Source organism: Dermacentor variabilis, chromosome 9 (assembly GCF_050947875.1).
Source record: "Dermacentor variabilis isolate Ectoservices chromosome 9, ASM5094787v1, whole genome shotgun sequence".
Taxonomy (NCBI): Eukaryota; Metazoa; Arthropoda; class Arachnida; order Ixodida; family Ixodidae; genus Dermacentor; species Dermacentor variabilis.
In genome coordinates, this window is record NC_134576.1 from 82,115,560 (window position 1) to 82,132,572 (window position 17,013).

The window sequence follows — 17,013 nt, forward strand, 5'->3', positions numbered from 1 at the left end:
GGGGAATCTAAGCTGTGTTTGAAAAACTAATTATTTCAACAAAACACAAGACGTTCATTTGAGGGATCGCCAGTCGTCTGTGTGCAGGCGCGAGTAAGAGCTGGCAAGAGAGTTAAAGTCTAGGGGCTTTTGCTCCTTGAATATATGACTCTGCCTAGGCACTACGGAGGAGGTTTCTTAGCGTGCGTTGTATTCGTTTGTCCCCAGACATGCCGGCATTGCAGAGTGCGGTCGAGTTTGTTTACGCTCAGCCGCTGGCTGCCGCGCGGTGAGGCAGTAGTCGCAGACTCCCCTTGGTGAGCGCTGTGTTTGAAGGGGCAATGTTCTGACTGGTGTTGTATAAGTCGCGGGTCGTTTTTTTCGTCGCGACGATAGATTGGATTTTTTACAAGCACTGCTCCAGGAGAGCAAATGTAACCGGCAAACGGAGGCCTCAGGAGAGCACCTGAGGTTATGATAAAGCAGGCGGCGCAGGATCTCCAGGGCACCCCAAGGGCTAGCGGGGGGATCAAAGCTGGAAGCAGGGCGGCCCGTGGGTTGGGGCCGCGGAGGCCGAAGCCAGAGGTGTATAAAAACGCCTAGGGACAAAAGCCTGCAACACGCGCTAAGAAGCCTCCTCCGTAGTACCTAGGCAGAGTCATACTCAAGGAACCAAAGCCCCCAGATGTTCTCTCTCGCGCCCTCTCTTGCTCGCGCTTGCGCACAAACTACTGGCGATACCTCAATTGAACGTCTCGTCAACAAAACCAGACATTTTTTTATGCTATCTTGGTCACTCGGTTTGCCTTTCGTTTCGTGTAAGTACGACTCTTAGATGACGCCCGTATGCCTGACAGCAACATGCTAAATCTGAGCCCTCCGTCAGCATGTTGGAGTGGTTATCTAACTGCATGCTTTAACACGTTAAAAAAGTTCTATTTTGGTTACTTTTGCAGCACTGACGGTCAAGCTACACTAGATATTTCTGATTCGCCCCTGGTACGTGTCACGATTTTGGGACCGCCGTAATATCAGTTAGGCAGACGCGAGCGGTAGAGCTGGTGGCGCCATGTTGTGATGTCGAATTCGAACTTTGCGCCACCCTGGTACTTGCGTAGAACGTCGCAATCGACGTATGTACTAGCGAACTATTTCTTTTTCTTTCCTTCGACCGGAACAGTGATGCAATGGATTCCGATAAGTCGGAACTCCACAAAGCGCCGTAGCGTGTCGCCACCAATGCTGTCGCTGCCGTCCGCGTCTCGAATTTCCCGGTCGTTCCAGCAGCGGCAATACGTACACTGATGGGCTAAAACTCTCTACTGCCTGCTGATATATATTAAGAAAAGACAAATCTATTCGTATAAGGTATGAAACGTGTTCATGCGAGTGAAGAAAGTTCGAGGCCCGTTCTTAAAAGAGACGTCTCCCATCGCAGTAGCGCGAGGAAACCGCACCACAGGTGGCGTGGCGGGTGCAAGCAGAGTTCCTTTTTCTGCTTCTAGTCAAGGGACTTTAACTCCCCTTCCCTCTTCCCCAGTGCAGAGTAGCAGACTAGAGCGCACTAGCTCAGGTCTACCTCTCTGTCTTTCCTGTCAACAAATTCTATGATATATATAGTCAAGAGACATACGGACGCCGAAAATTGGAAATGTGAAAATTGCAGTGTTCGTGTTATCAGCATGCTTGGAGCCCTGAGATGGCCATGCGTGTAGCGTGCCCCCCTCAGTGATAATTTATCACTCCGTCTGCCGTGTCAGTCGCTGGCGTGCTCTACGTATCTCTCCTAACAATCCACGTATAAAGGCGTCCAAACGGCAAGTGTCTGCGAAACTCCCCAAGATCACGTCGAAGGGATCGCACCTAAGCGCGAAGGCAGGGACGACATTTTTCTTTTGTGGAGGTAAATGCTTGTCCGATCATTATAACTATGTCAGTTGTAGTCTTTTCAGTTCCTGACACCGAGCATTTATTTTTCTTGGACCTACACATTCGGGCGGGAAGTGCGAGAACCATCGAAAACGAAGGTACATGCGGAACAAGCAGATTCCACCGCGAGAGCAAATTCCAACCCAGCGTAGGTTGTGAAGAGTGCGCGCAGACGTTGCAAAGGACAAAAACTTTCATCGTTACGCTATAACTGCTACCACACAGCATCAAGATAAGAAACAACTTATCGCATGCATGGTACATGCTTAAGGGGGGCCGACTTGCTTGAGACATCTCATTTTGCACCCCTGTTAGAAATAGAAAGAAAGAGCGCGAGCAAGAAGAAGGCAAGAAGGGTAACCAGATAGACGTCACATTGGCTATTCTGCTTGGAGGAAGGGGACAAAAAGATGGCGGCGAGCTAAAGAACAGAGAGTTCACCTGCAGTAACAACAGATGTACTGTTATCAACTCCTTTTTTGCCGGTGTAACTGGTTGTCCAATCGTTACCTGCACTAGCGAGGGTTTTCGTGAGTTCCAGCCATGTATATTGAGCTCAGATTGGTCAGAAGCAGAGTAAACGTACTCTGCCAAAGAGAACGAAAACTATCGAAAGTGCAGTTAATAATACTGGCGCAAGCTGTCACTCCCGCAAACAGAACTATTTTGCACTCCGCTGTCACGGGGCTAGACAATCGTGTAGTTATAAACAGACACGCAAGTGTTCTGAGCAGCATCATTCACCGTCTCAATTCATCATGCAAGTGAATCATGGTGACTCTGTAGTATTCCCGAGCGCAGTAATTCATTGCGGCGAGTTATCACACGAGTGAATCACTGCGTATTAAAAACTACGCAAACATTTCGAACACCGTCATTCACCGTCACAAGTTATCAAGCAAGCAAATCGTGACCTGTTTGCAGCTACGGGAATATTCCGAGCGCCATCATTCATCTGCACAAGTCATCTAGCAAGTACATCGTGGCTCCGTGGAGTTTCTTTTTCTTATTGATACACTCAGGGCATGCACTTACGGATGCTAACAGTCCCGGCACCCGATCAGCGTCATCAATCATGCTGTCCCCCAAAGATGCTGCTATTACATTGCGTTAATACGTAACCACAATATATTGTGTACTTTCTTGCTATAGATATGGAATGAGGCAGTGGTCACTGGTTATGTGACCCCACAGCGATTTTCTATAAGGCGTCCTGTTCCCGTCGCTCCACGTCGCTCACTCGATGACAGCGCAGAATTACGAGCAACGTTCGGTGATGACGGGTTGCAGACGCGCGTCCAAGCTCATACGTCAGTATTAAACTTTGCGCGTATGTAAAAAAGGTTGGCTTCAGAGTGGGCTTGGAAGTTGGTTTCCGAGTTGGCTTCAAAGTTAGGTAAAAAAATGCTGCAACATAGTTATGTTACGAACAGCGCTTGGTAAGAAGTTCTTCGGTCCTCTTGGGGATCATTGAGAATAGTTTTGAAAGCGACTTGTAGTAATTTCGTGTTTAAATAAAAAATCACCTACCATTATCATAGTCATCTCTTGGATTTTTCTTCCAAATCTCGGTGGCGTGTTGAGTTTGTAGTACTCTGCCAGCATGGGGGTGCAGTGAAGCACTTGCGCAGCAAAACTGAAAGGTTTTCATCTCATGGTCAGGAAACTTTATCGAGTGGGAACGCCCGAATTCAGTCAACAATGATGCTCATTTTATCTATGTCTGAATTTTAACAACGCTGCGGCCAGGGATCAGGTATGTGAATCAAACAACTTTAGAGGTGTTCGAATGAGCGAAATTTTCGAATTCAATCGAGTAAGAATATTGTTCGAAAGATACGGGCCTTGGAATACCGAACCAAACAACGAATACTTCTCAGGTTGTGTGGTTTTAAAGGGGCCCTCGAACCGGAAAACGTACAACACGCATGGACTTTCTTTATTGCAAGCAAACTGCTTGCAATAATCGTAGTAACCCCGCATATTTGCATGTTTCGATACTCGAAGAAATCGAATATCAAATTCTCAAATAGACACTTAGATTCGAATCAGGAGTATCCAATTCGTATTCGAACTTTCGAGTATTCGCTCACCACTAAGTAACTAATGAGAGAAAAGTGATTTTCCTCAAGCCAACTTCGATTGAAGCGCTCATCGACTCGTAAGCCTTAAGTGAGAGAATGAGCAAAACGTGAACAAGGTGAATGCAGGAGCCAACGTTTCGACAAGTGTACTTGTCTTCTTCAAGGCCTTGAAGAAGACAAGTCCACTTGTCGAAACGTTGGCTCCTGCATTCACCTTGTTCACGTTTTGCTCATCGTCTTGAATTTCCATCTCCCGCATTCCCCGTCTTTTCTCTTAAGTGAGAGAAGGAAAACAATGCTTACGCAAGGATCACTACAGAATGAGCGCTTGTTCATGCTATACCCTGCTACATTCTTACCCGTAAGTCTTTTGCCGTACCATATACCATATCGTCTTTCAGTATTACCTTTCTCTTGTCTTCAGACTGTTGCGTTTTTTCTCCTCATACACCCATACTGTGCATCGTTTACATAGTTCTTTCCAGCGCTGCTGTTACCACTACACGCATCGCCTTGCGTGACAGACGGCAGCGAATTTGATACCATTGAATCTTACGCGTATTACAAATATGTCTGATAGTGCCTGGAATATCAATTCACCAGTATGTGCCGCCTATGGCTGACGAAATGTAACTTAGTTACGTGCTCATCCTATACCGTCGCTTTTGGTCAAACGCTCGAACAATTAAACGCTTGATGCAGAACGAAGCTGAAGGAACCAACACGAAGGAATCAAGAAACGCTTACGTAATACCAATTACAGAACGGCAGATGAAACTTTTCTTCGACACTGCTAATCAAGAGAAGGAGTAATTCACGCGTCGCGTTTTCGTCTTCGATAAAGAGTGAAGCATATAAAAACAGAAACTTGTTCCTTTTTTGTAGCACCCTTAGTCCGCACATACGTTGGGTGACAACTTGTGTTAGCTTTTGAAAACCAACGGTATTCACGGCGATCCTCGTAAGCTGCGCCAAAGATTACCGTATAGCATGAACTCACGATGGCAGCGCCCTCTGTGCTTCATCGGCCATGCATGATGCGGTGCCGTAGTGATATTTATGACCCGGGTGCAGCTCCGGTTTTCAAACCTCGACACTGAAGCACAGAGTGGTAAAGGTCTACTTTCAGTGTTGGCTATCCAATGGCATTTCAAGTTGGGTCGTTGTACAGTTTTGGAGGACGTTTCACGTTGGAAAGGTCGCGTGTGGATAAAGTGAGTCTCAGTGTCTGGAACACGGCACACTTCAAGCTCAAGCCAAAGAGAGTCTAGCACAGCAACGTTGAAGCGCCTATGATAAAGCTGGCATCCGGTGTGAGAGTTGTGCATGTTTAAGCAAAAGTAGTCAATGGTCGCGGAAAAGTTGTTACCCTCACATGTACTGTATTTAGAGTATGTTTGTATTCTTTCTCGGTAATTCCGTAACACTAGCTATTTTATGTTGCATCAAGTTTATATCGCGCTCAACGAACTGCTTCTATAGTATGTTGAGTGACATTATCAGAGTGTAGAGCGTGCTATTAACTCACGAAGACTGCGTGTAAATCCTAGCAACATGTGTTCGTATTCCTGTTCATCATGTGCTTCGTCTTTATGCGCACGTGCCTTATTTGCGCGCAGTCGCGCTGTCATGTGCAGACACCGTCATACTCAACCCGAACACGTCTTAAAACACATTTTTGCTTCTCCTGCGGTGGGAGCGGAGATTCGTTGCTTGGATGCCTAGAATGTGCTAGCTTAGTGCGTCTTCCTTGCAAAGTGTTCGATGTTTTGTCGTTACAATCCTTGTTTGTTAAAGTCAAGCTGCTGCAGATTCACCCTTCTGGTCAAATCTGACGGCAACTGTACTCCTTGTCTTAGGTGAAACGTCGAGAAGTTAAGTAGAAAAACAAACGTTCCCTTTTCTGATGTACATGACGTGAACAATAAAAACACAATAAAAGATTAATTTGACGGGTTACGTTTTTTGATTTTCTTCGAAGGTGGTCGCTAAATAGAGTAGTGGCTATGCGTAAACGGACCTCGAATCAGCGTCAGACTGAATTTCTTGACTTGCTTGACAAGCTCTTTAAAACGCTTCTTCCTCGTTCGCTACAACTGAAGCTCCATCACGTTACGTTTTTGTTGTTGTTTACACGTACCAGAGCCCTTATAAATATCATGGTCATCTCTCGCTCTCTCTCGCTCTTCGTTCAATTTTCCATTTCCTCTCTACAATAACCTTATGGCCAGCCTTTTCTGCCCCACGCAAGCCACCATGTGCCTCAACTAGCAGAAGTTTCTGTTTTTGAATAATTAGTTTATCTCTCAATTCCTCTCTCAATCTCTACAGCTGCTTTTACCTTCAACAACATCCGCTGCGTGTACCCACAGCTGCCGCCCATCCGGAACTGACGTTACTGCAACGTTACCACTTGGCCATCGCCCACGGTTGAGTAGCGTATTAACCCTTTGTTTATCAGCGACAACGATCGCTGCCACCTTTACGAGAGGCTTTCTAAGTCTCTCGTACACCTGTGAATGATCCTGAGTCACCGTTTGTTCTTTTGCATGCCACCTATTAATATCCTGCGCATATATTAAGGACTTTCCTTTGTGTAAGTGGTCACTCTCCAAGATGTGCAACAATCTACGATGAAGGACGTTCTGGAACGTTTCCACGACATTCAGAGTGGGCTATCACCTGTGCTGCAAGACTGTGCATCTAGCATCCCTCTTAACCTGTACTCATTATCACTCACCCCCTCTTTCCTAACCCCTTTCCGTTTTTCCATCGCAAGAATTAAGTAGCAGGCCAGAGCACACTAGCTTGGGCCGATCTGTTTCTTTCAATAAAACTGAATTGCATTTATTGCACAACGAATTTGCGGGCAAGACCACGTAAAGAAAAAGAAGAAGCTGTATTATTTGCAACTCTATAGGAACTTGGCTACCCCATACAGAGCGCAACATCAAAGCGGATAAACGTAAGTATGCAAGCACGCTTTCCTATACAGGATGCCGATTGCAGTAGGAAAGAACGCAAACATATGCACACAATATAGCTTTTACATACACACAATATCCATTTGCATAAACGCGCATAAAAAACGAGCCAGTTACGCTAGCAAAGCTCTGCCAATAATTCGCATTGTTTTCTGGAAGGGATAACAGAAAAGCTAGAAAAAGAAGCAAAAGAAGAAGCACGAAAACAAAGTAGGATAACAGAAATTATATCATTCAAAAATATATCATGCATGCTTTTTTAAAGGCTCTTGCGCTCTCTAACCACCGTACGCCTGTTGGAGCCGCATCAAAGTCCTTCTGTGCTTCGTGGAAAATTGTCCCTTTAACTACAATGCACAGGACATTCGAAACGTTTAACAAAGTTTTATTAGCTCTCCTTTCATGCGTGTAAAAGAATTAGGCAAAAATGCATGCGCGCGGGTTCGCAGCCTCCTAGGGAACAAGGCGTAAAAAGTTTGCGTGTTATATACCGGATCACAAGACACTGGCGTGCTTCGACGTAGGCTGTAAAATGTTTGAAAAGGCATACCCTCTCCTTTCCAGAGTTTTTTCCAGAGGGAGAGCGTTTCTCACTCCACCATTAAAAGGAGTCGCACTCTGGATTGAGAAAGTTAATTCCTCTGTGCTTCGCGTTAAATCTGCAAGACGCGACGGCCACGAGCCACGATGGTCGATTGTTGCCTTATATAGGATCGTTCGGGGCGTGGCACGCCTCCGCGATAGCACGACGCGCGAAGATGCTGCTTTCCTGGGGGAACTGCAAACTGTTGTGCGTACAGGGACCGGGCGGAGCGCGCGTAGGGCCAACAGCACCGTCTTCGCGCGTTCAATAACACCCTTGCCTCGCTTGCCGTAACGGAACCACCAAACGACCAGGTAGCTAAACTTCGTTCAAACTTTCCGAAACACTGAAGATTCCACACGTGAAAGGGTTTCAGCGCGTGTTTGCGCGATGGCTACCTGGTATATTACGTTTGCCACTCGGGATTTTCTTGCTTCGCTCCACGACGAAGATCAAGAAGAAAGATCAAGAAAGAAAGATCAAGATCAAGAAAGGTGGCACGCCGCCGGTGGCACGACTATACGACAACTGTTGCGGCGTGAACACAGGGCGCGATGACACTGCGACTGCACGACACCACCGGCAAAGACGACTTCGGCGTGACTGCGATGCCACGACGGCGACGCGACAGCGACCGCAAAGACTGCGATTCACGACTACCTTTAGTTGGACATGTTGAAAAGTGGTGTTTAACGCGCTGCACATGTCTTCGGGCTGGTCATGTCAAATTGGGTTACTCTGTCGGATTTTGCCGTGCACTCTTTTGCGGAAAAGTCCCAAATCTTTGCTCCAACCTGTCGGGACAAACGTTCGTCCCGCATCTAGGCTCGGTAGGGGAGGTCTCCTCTCATAAGCGCGCATGTTCCAAGTTTTTACATAAAATCAGGTGTATGCGGTTGACAACTTGCCAAAAGGCTCCTCAACGTTGCGGTAAGTGTTTTCCGCGTTCGTTCAGGCAACGTTGCAACGAAAAGGCCCCTCGCGATCGCGAGGAGCGCTTTGAGAGATGGCAAACTCAGATGACTGTGGAATTGAAGTCGCTGCTGAGCTTACTTCGAAATCGGGACAAATCCAGAGATCACCAAGAAGAATCGCGCCTTGCAGAACTACAGGCAAACGATCGCAAACAGCGTATCTCCTTCACCATATTTATCGCGGCCTTAACAGCAACCGAATCAACAACACGCACGCATGAAGGGGCAACCAGACATGATTTCGATCAGCCTTTTCTACCCATTTTCAGCGAACAGTTGGCAGCTCTGCACAGTGCCGTACAAGTTGAGCCGTGCTGGGACTAACTGACAAATGGTTTAGGAGCACATGGTGAGTTAATCGAAACCGAAACCACTTAGCGCTGTTGCGAGCCAGAAGACACGGCGCTCTGACGAGCGCACGTCGCGCCGCGCGCGGCCAACGCGCTGCTCGCGCGCCAGCGAAGCCCGACGCGGATGACGCGGCGTCTCGAGCGGCCGAGAAAGGCAGCGCGGCGCCGCTCTCCTCTCGGCCGGGAATCGGCCGCCGCCTTCCTTCCTATTTCCCTTCCCCTTCCCGAACGCGTCCCTCCCGACCCTCCCGCTTCCACAAGTTTTCCCTCCGACGGCGGCCTCTGCCACCGCCGCGAAAAACTCCGCGCAGCCGACTCCGCGGACCGTCGGCCGCAAACTTCGCCGAGTTGGAGCATGCGCAGATTGGAGCGCGAAGGAGGAGGGCTCCCGAGCCGGCGTCGTCAGCTCGCCGCGCCCGGGGGGGAGAGCAGAGGGAACTGGCACTTCGCTGGGGAGGACCCGAGAGGATGCATGCAGAGAAGGGATGTGAGCGGGAAAGGAGGTCAGGGGGAAAAAAAGGAAACGGAGGTGGACGCACGAAGCTGCACCCGAGGAACGCCAGAGAAAGGACGACAGAAAAAAAATAACGAGGGTGGGGAAAGCCGACGATTCCGTTCGAGGATCAACAGCCATCACCGGACAACGCATCTTTTTACGAAGGTTCGTGCAAATGAGTGGCCGAGGACGTCGTAGGAGCACCGCGCAAGAATTCCACGCCGCCGGGCAGTAGGGTCGGCTGCGGCGGGGGTGGGAGAGGCGAGGAGGATCTCCTGTTCGCCTACAGTAGCGTGATACGGACCCCGAATCCCTCCCGACCAGAGCCGCGAGTGCCTACAGCAGCGGGAGACACCTTGCATCCCGTGTGCGACGTTGGAAGAAGCCGCGGGTTCTTCCTCGACGAACCTCGACATACGCGTGAGCAACCGCACCTCCCCACTGGGCATCCACGATGGAGCGCAGGAGCGCTGTGAGGAGTCGCCGACACCCGCTCTTCTCTGGAAGATGAACGTGAGTGTGGCCCCGCTCGTTGCGCTTCATCATGGACCCGCAGAGTGTAATCCTGCGGGGGTGGCGCCTGGTTCATTCCAGAAGTTGCGATATGGTTAGGACTTCCGACTTTCGTAGGAGTGTAGGAAATTATTCATTTTTTGTTCGCCCCCTTCTTTTCATTATGCGGAAATCCGAGCCCTTGCTCTCTGCAAGTCTGCAACCTGTTTCCCGCATGCCGCTTTCTTTGTCGTTATTTTTATTTATTTTTTATTATTCCCGATGGCACGACGACATGTTTTCGAGCCCCGCCTGCGTGAGCGGCGTTACGCCAAATGTAGATCCTTGCGTCGTTCAAAAGCTCGCAATTCAAATGCAATTTTTTCTTTCCTTTTCGCAGAATCTGAAATGCCGTATAAAACCCTAGAAATTTTAATCAAGATTCGCACGCATTTTACTACTTAAGGCTTGCTCCGACAGTCGCACTGCCACTCGCACACACGCAACGCGACGATAACAGTGATGCTGCGCCCTCACTCTAAATATTTCGAAATTTTTGAATAATAACGGGGATCGAAAGCTGAGCTCTCAGGCGTTTCGTCGACTACAGGTTCCTGGGGCAAGTTAGTACGTCATAGACGAGATATCCTAGCTGGAGCATATGCGCCCGCTTCATGACAATCACGACCTGCTTACCTCTCTCTACTCTTTACAAAATAAAATTTTGCATTCATTCCGTTCTACCGGTACTGAGATATTGGAGCGCAACTGGGAGGTTAACTAAAATGCTTGATAATAGTTAAGAGCCGGGCGACGAGCAATCCAACAAAATATTATAGGCGTAACAACAATGAGAGACTGGAAGACAGCGGTGTGAATTATGAGAGCAAATGGGAATAGTGTAGATTGGAGTTGGGCAGGAGATGTAGCGCGTAAAGCAGATAACCGGTTTTCGATTACAGTTACAGAATGTGCGCCAAGGAAAAAAAAAAAGACGTGCAGTCTAGGAAGGCAGACAAATATGCGCAGTGAGACGAAATGAGAAAACTTGCACGTACAAGATGGTGTCATTTGACGTATCGATGGTGGGGATGGCGTTGATTATGACGATGCGTTTGCTTCATCCGAATGGTGGGGGATGGGTTATGTTCGCAGCTGCTTCCGACCTCGACAATCTTCGAAACCTGAACTGTCCCCAGGAACCTGCCTTACAAGTCGTGGCGTCCCCAGCTCGGTTGGAAACTAATCCCCGGCCACGAAAGAAGCGGACAGGGAATCCACTCGCGGCCACGGAATAAAATTGGGATACAAGCGTCTTCTACGAGCTCTCTACAGGGAAAGGACCCGGTACAACCAGACGGACTAAGAGTTTGTCGTCGATCTGTGCGTGGAGTTAGGGACTGAGAAAGAAACCTACAACATGGCCGACCAGATAATCTACAAAGTGACGGGCTTCATACAGAAAGCCCGGTCGTACATGCCCGGATCATGCGGGGAAGAAAACTCGGGAGAGCAGCTGCATTTCGCCAAGCAAGGGAACGACACCGAACTCTCAAATTTTCAGGTAAGACGCCCGAACGCTGAGCATCGATGAGATGCGTTCGTGTTCTAGCTTGCACGTGCGGGTCAGTTACGAAAGCCACAAAAAAAAAGAAAGACGGTTCTTTCGTGGCACAACATATTCGCGGATAAAAGTCGGACGTCCGTGACCTGTGAAATTTCGCGTGAACGTGTAATTTTACCCTCGTTACGCGTTCATTACGCGCTGCCCGTGGTGCTGGCTCAGTCAGTGGCCATGGCTTTCTGCTGCTGAACGTTGAGGTCGTGGGTTCGACGCCGTGTGGTGGAGCAGTGGATCGAGGCCACGTATTTCCGATGCAGAGTGAATGCAAAAGGCACTACAGCGTACCATGTTTTGGGCGCATGCTGAGGAAGTTGTAGAACCACAGGTGGCGAAAATTAAACTCACCCCCCCCCCCTTCCCCCCATTTCCCCATTAGAGCATATTAGCAGTCTTGGAGTTGCCTTGGTTACATTTCGCCCCGAAATTCAGGAGTTCAAGAACAACCTAAGAGCTCGTTAAACCTAAGTCACGATGCACACCACCTCGAACCCCGATCTGTTCTCGGACCGTTAGGGAGCGCAGGGTCAGATTTGCGGCAGAGCAAAGCGTTTTTACTTTTTTTAAATGTAATAGGGTATATACGCCCAGCATAATCTTTTCCGTTCACGTATTGCTTTTATTGGAGAGCGCTTTCAAGTTCTTTCTTTATATTGTATATCTTTTCATTGTTAGTGAATCTTCTCGTACATCTTAAGCATCAAGCTATACTGCATACATTTACTTAATCTTGCTTTCTACCATCTTATTTATTTTTCATCTTTCATTCTAGTTATCTATAATCAGGCTACGCTAACGTCGCCAGCTTTCATTAAAGTATTTCTTTCTCTGAACCTCCGAGTTTAATTTTTAGGGAGTGTACGACGACTATGTAAAGATTATCTTGATATGTCACGAATACGAAAATGTGGCTCAAACATGCGTCGACTGCTACCTACAGCTATACCGCAGTTGTATCCACCGCGGAGAAGCTCAGGTGAAAATTCTTCGCCGTCCTGCTTTCCTCTGACTTTATCATTTTCGACATTGTTGTTGAGCACACCGATTACGGTGACGTTGTAAAAAAATCGAGTGAATAAAATTAGTCGGGCATTCTTGACGCCGAAGATGCTTGTTGAAGATGGTAATAAACAACCATGACCTTTAGATTTAGAGCAAGTTAATCGAAGTGAAGCATTTTTTTCGTTCGGTTCTTCTTCTGATTAAGCTAAAACAACCAAATAAAAAAGCAATTCACAAGATAAAAACTAACCATTCAAACCGGTTGGAACTAGTGTGTGCACCTTTCGTATAACTTAAGAACCATTTAAATGAAAACGGCATAAGTTAATCCTGAACAGCACCGAAATATTCTTAAAAAGTACGTGCGCAGTACCTCGCGGCAAAGTATTTAGAAGAAATCACACTATGTACTTACATCTCAGAAGCAATACACTTTCTATCGCACTCGCTTCAGTTTACATACCAGTCTGATCAAAAGTGACAACCTGGCTAGGCAGCGGTTCTTCGTTATAGCGATTACTTAAGTCTATGTAGGGTAGCCAACCGGGCACGTCTTTGCTTCACTTCCCTACCTTTCCCTCTTCGTTTCTGTCTCTCACATAGGTCTCCGATTTCGGTGAACTATTAGCCAGTCATCAGTTTCAAACGCTCACGAGCATGGCGTAATAGTTCTGCGGAAACCCGCAAGGTGGAGAGAGGTAATCAATAAAGAAAAAATTAGACATCCACCCAAAGGTAGCTAATTGCTACAAAGGAAAGCCATACGGTTCTATTACGTAAAACTCTTGCCTTTGCTCCGAGTTGTTGACAAATTTGACTTCGCCCTGCCATCTGCTATCCGCTTGGTTAGCTCAGATGGTAGAGCGGCTGCCTCGGAAAGGCGGTGGTCCCGGGTTTGAGTGTCGGACCAAGACTAATTTTTCTTCAACTGCGAGGTTTTTCTTTCGAGGAACCCGTATGGGCTTCCTTTGTAGCAATTAGCTACGTTAGTGTGGATGTCTAATTTTCCCTTTATTGCTCACGAGTGTATGACTAACATTCCTGCCTCCCGACGAGCTAACCCCACTAGCGGCACTGTCACTTGTAAAATGGATATACGCCCGTGATTATATACAAATGAAGAGCACCAAAGTTGAGCAGATACATAAAGAGCTCCATCAATCATCGTCACCATCATGACGACGATGCTTTATTTATTTATCTGCTTCATAAGAGCTCCATATGGGGAGGCCAACCTGAAACAAAAACCGCAATCTTTTTCTTTTCGGATTCGTTTCAAGGTTGTGGAAAAAGAAACTTATCGCTGCTGTTTATCTGGGGTTATAAAAAAAAAAGAACTTTTTGGTTTTCGGTCTTCGGTCAAGTTATGGGTTCGATATCCTGTTCAGAACTAAGCTCAAAGGACCGGGTGCAGCCATCGGAACGTTTTGCTGTTGTTCATGTCTCTTCAGCATTCAGAGCCAATTCATAATCGAACACAATTATTAATGCTACAGGAGCATAGTGCGCACAAGCTTCTTAGTGGCTCCAAGGCGCTGATTTTAATGTTACATGGCCTTGACTAGACCACCGTTATTTATTCATATTTTTTTCGCAAGCCTATACTAGGACTACAAGAAAATAGCGCACCTTTATCTTATTCGCCGTGCTTTGTTGTTGTCGTTATCACTGTTCTAACTGTCCTTGTTTTTATGTAGCGTTGGTAACTATTTTTTTTTACAAGAACGCGAAGTCGCGGCTCAAAACAGTCCATTTTATTAGCGAGAAGTCGCTAAACGATATTCACGATAATGATAAAGGTGTGCTCGGAATTCTATCTTTTATGTGTTTCAATCGTTCACAGACGTCTTCGTTATTCTTTGAGCCTGTGGATGAGTCCGAGGCCCGGCTTAACAGGTCCGAGGCCAACCACTGCGCCAGCCTTCTGCCTCTTCGTATTCGCGATGTTTCTGCCACTTTCGTAAGAAGTCGCAACAACGCAACGTCGCAAAATCCTCATTCGCAAAATTGCTGGTCCCATGGCCATCGAAAATACACAGCGAAAAGCATTGAACGCACTTGAACATTTTTGAAAAGAGAGAGGCATCCTTCACAAGTACTAGATATTGCACTGAATAGTCACAGGGCGTTACTATAACTTGCTTCTATTATTTGTAATTATTAGTGCTTGTATATTATGTATTACACTGTTTTTGTATTCTGTGCTTGCATTACTTTAACTCTGTGTAATTCCTCATCTGTGTATATGCTCGTCGCAGTCTACATCATGGCCCTTTGTGTGTGTTTGTGACTTTGTTTGCAAACTCATTGTGGTGCAACTTGCATTTAACTTTCATATTGTTATGTTCATGGGTGTATAGGAGTGTGTTCTGTGGATTTCTGACCCTATGACGTGGTTTCTTTTCATTTTCTTACATATATATCTTATATTATTGTTTCCGCTATGCGAAAAGAAGTAGCCGTCACCATTATAAGGTGACTACGTCTCTTTTCATCTGAAATCTTTTCATCTAAAATAAAGAAGAAGTGGCGGAAATCCGGAAATTCATCACGAGGAGCATATATATGGTCATCGGGATAAACTGACCCTTGCAACGTTTAACACCCGAACCCCCTCGAGTGAGGCTAGCTCAGCGGGACTCTTCGAAGAACCATCAGACATTGTTTGGGATATTATCGGCCTTAGTGAGATTAGAAGAACTGGTGAGGCCTACACATTGCTGAATAACGGCCATGTCCTCTGCTATAGAGGTCTCCCGGATAAGAAGCAATACGGGGTAGGATTCCTAATCCATGAGGACATAGCGGGCAACATTGTCGAATTCTACAGCATCAACGATAGGGTAGCAGTAGTCGTAATCAAACGCAATAAGAGGCATAGAATAAAGGTAGTACAAACCTACGCTGCAACGTCCAGTCACGAAGATGAGGAAGCAGATAAGTTTTATGAAGATGTTGAATTAGCGATGAGAAAAGTGCAAACGCGGTATACAGTAGTAATGGGTGACTTCAATGCAAGAGCGGGGAAAAAGCAGGCGGGTGAACAGGCAGTTGGCAACTACGGTGTCGATTCTAGAAGCGCTAGGAGAGAGATGCTGGTAGAATTCACAGAAAGGAATAAGCTGAGAATAATAAACACCTTTTTCAAGAAACGTAGCAACAGAAAATAGAACTTGAAAAGCCCTAATGGTGAAACAAGAAATGAAATTGATTTCATACTTTCTGCCGATCCCAGCATACTGCAGGATGTAGAAGTGATAGGTATTGTAAAGTGCAGTGATCATAGGTTAGTGACAGCCAGGATTCACCTCAATTTGAACAGAGAAAGAGTAAAATTGGTGAAGAAAACAACAGGTCAATTTAGAGGCAGTAAGGGTAAAAGCAGACAAATTTAGGCTGGTACTTGCAAACAAATATCCAGCCTTAGAACAGAGCGATGATGATGATGACATACAGGTAATGAATGAAACCGTAACGAGGCTGGCTTCAGAGGCAGTAATTGAAGTGGGAGGCAAGGCACCAAAGCAACCAGTAGGTAAGCTCTACCAAGTAACAAAAGACCTAATAAAGAAACGACAAAGAATGAAAATGTTCGACTCAAGAAATAAGATAGAATTCGCGGAGCTGTCAAAACTGATCAACAAGGCGAAAATAAGTGATATTCGAAACTATAACGTGAGAAAGACTGAAGAGGCCGTAAGGAATGGACGCAGCCTGAAATCAGTGAGAAGGAAACTTGGCATAGGACAAACCAAGACGTATGCACTGAAAGATAAGCAGGGTAATGTCATCAGCAATCTCGAAGGTATAATATAGCTGCTTAAGAATTCTATACTCACCTGCGCAGTACCCAGATGACTTAGGAGTACTCTATTCGAAACAACAATGAAAAGTATACAGAAACTCTTCCTGTAACTAGAGATGAGGTCAGAAGGGCCTTGCAAGGCATGAAACGGGGAAAAGCGGCAGGAGAGGATCGAATAAGAGTCGATTTAATCAAAGATGGAGGAGACGTAATGCTAGGAAAACTGGCGGCTCTCTATACGAAGTGTCTATCGACTGCAGGGGTCCCAGGAAACTGGAATAATGCGAAAATTGTACTAATCCACAAAGAGGGAGACGTTAAAGAATTGAAAAATTATAGGCCCATTAGCTCACTCCCAGTATTATATAAAATATTTACCAAAATAATCTCCAATAAAATAAGGGCAACTCTGGGCTTTAGTCAACCAAGGAAACAGGCGGGCTTAAGGAAGGGATACTGTACAATGGATAACATCCATGTCATTAATCAGGTTATCGAGAAATCCGCAGAGTACAACAAGCCCCTCTATATGGCTTTCATCGATTAAGAAAAAGCCTTTGATTCAGTAGAGATACCAGCAGTCATAGAGGCATTGCGTAATCAAGGAGTACAGACAGCTTACGTAAATGCCGTGGAAAATATCTACAGAGATCCCACAGCCATCTTAATTCTACACAAGTAGGAAGATACCTATAAAAAAAGACGTCAGACAAG

At 46.4% G+C, this 17,013-nt stretch overlaps 1 protein-coding gene and 1 long non-coding RNA gene across 2 annotated transcripts in view; one reads left to right on the forward strand and one right to left on the reverse strand.

The window, feature by feature from the left end:
* LOC142557018 (uncharacterized) overlaps positions 1–17,013 on the reverse strand; it is a 202,683-nt gene that overhangs the window by 169,814 nt on the left and 15,856 nt on the right. The window lies entirely within an intron of this gene.
* The window catches only part of VGAT (vesicular GABA transporter), a 41,358-nt gene continuing 33,766 nt past the window's right edge, over positions 9,422–17,013 (forward strand). The window contains exons 1-2 of the mRNA XM_075668552.1: positions 9,422–9,892; positions 11,027–11,435. Of these exons, the coding sequence (XP_075524667.1) occupies positions 11,292–11,435 (144 nt within the window). The 5' untranslated portion in view covers positions 9,422–9,892; positions 11,027–11,291. The remainder of the gene's footprint in view (positions 9,893–11,026; positions 11,436–17,013) is intronic.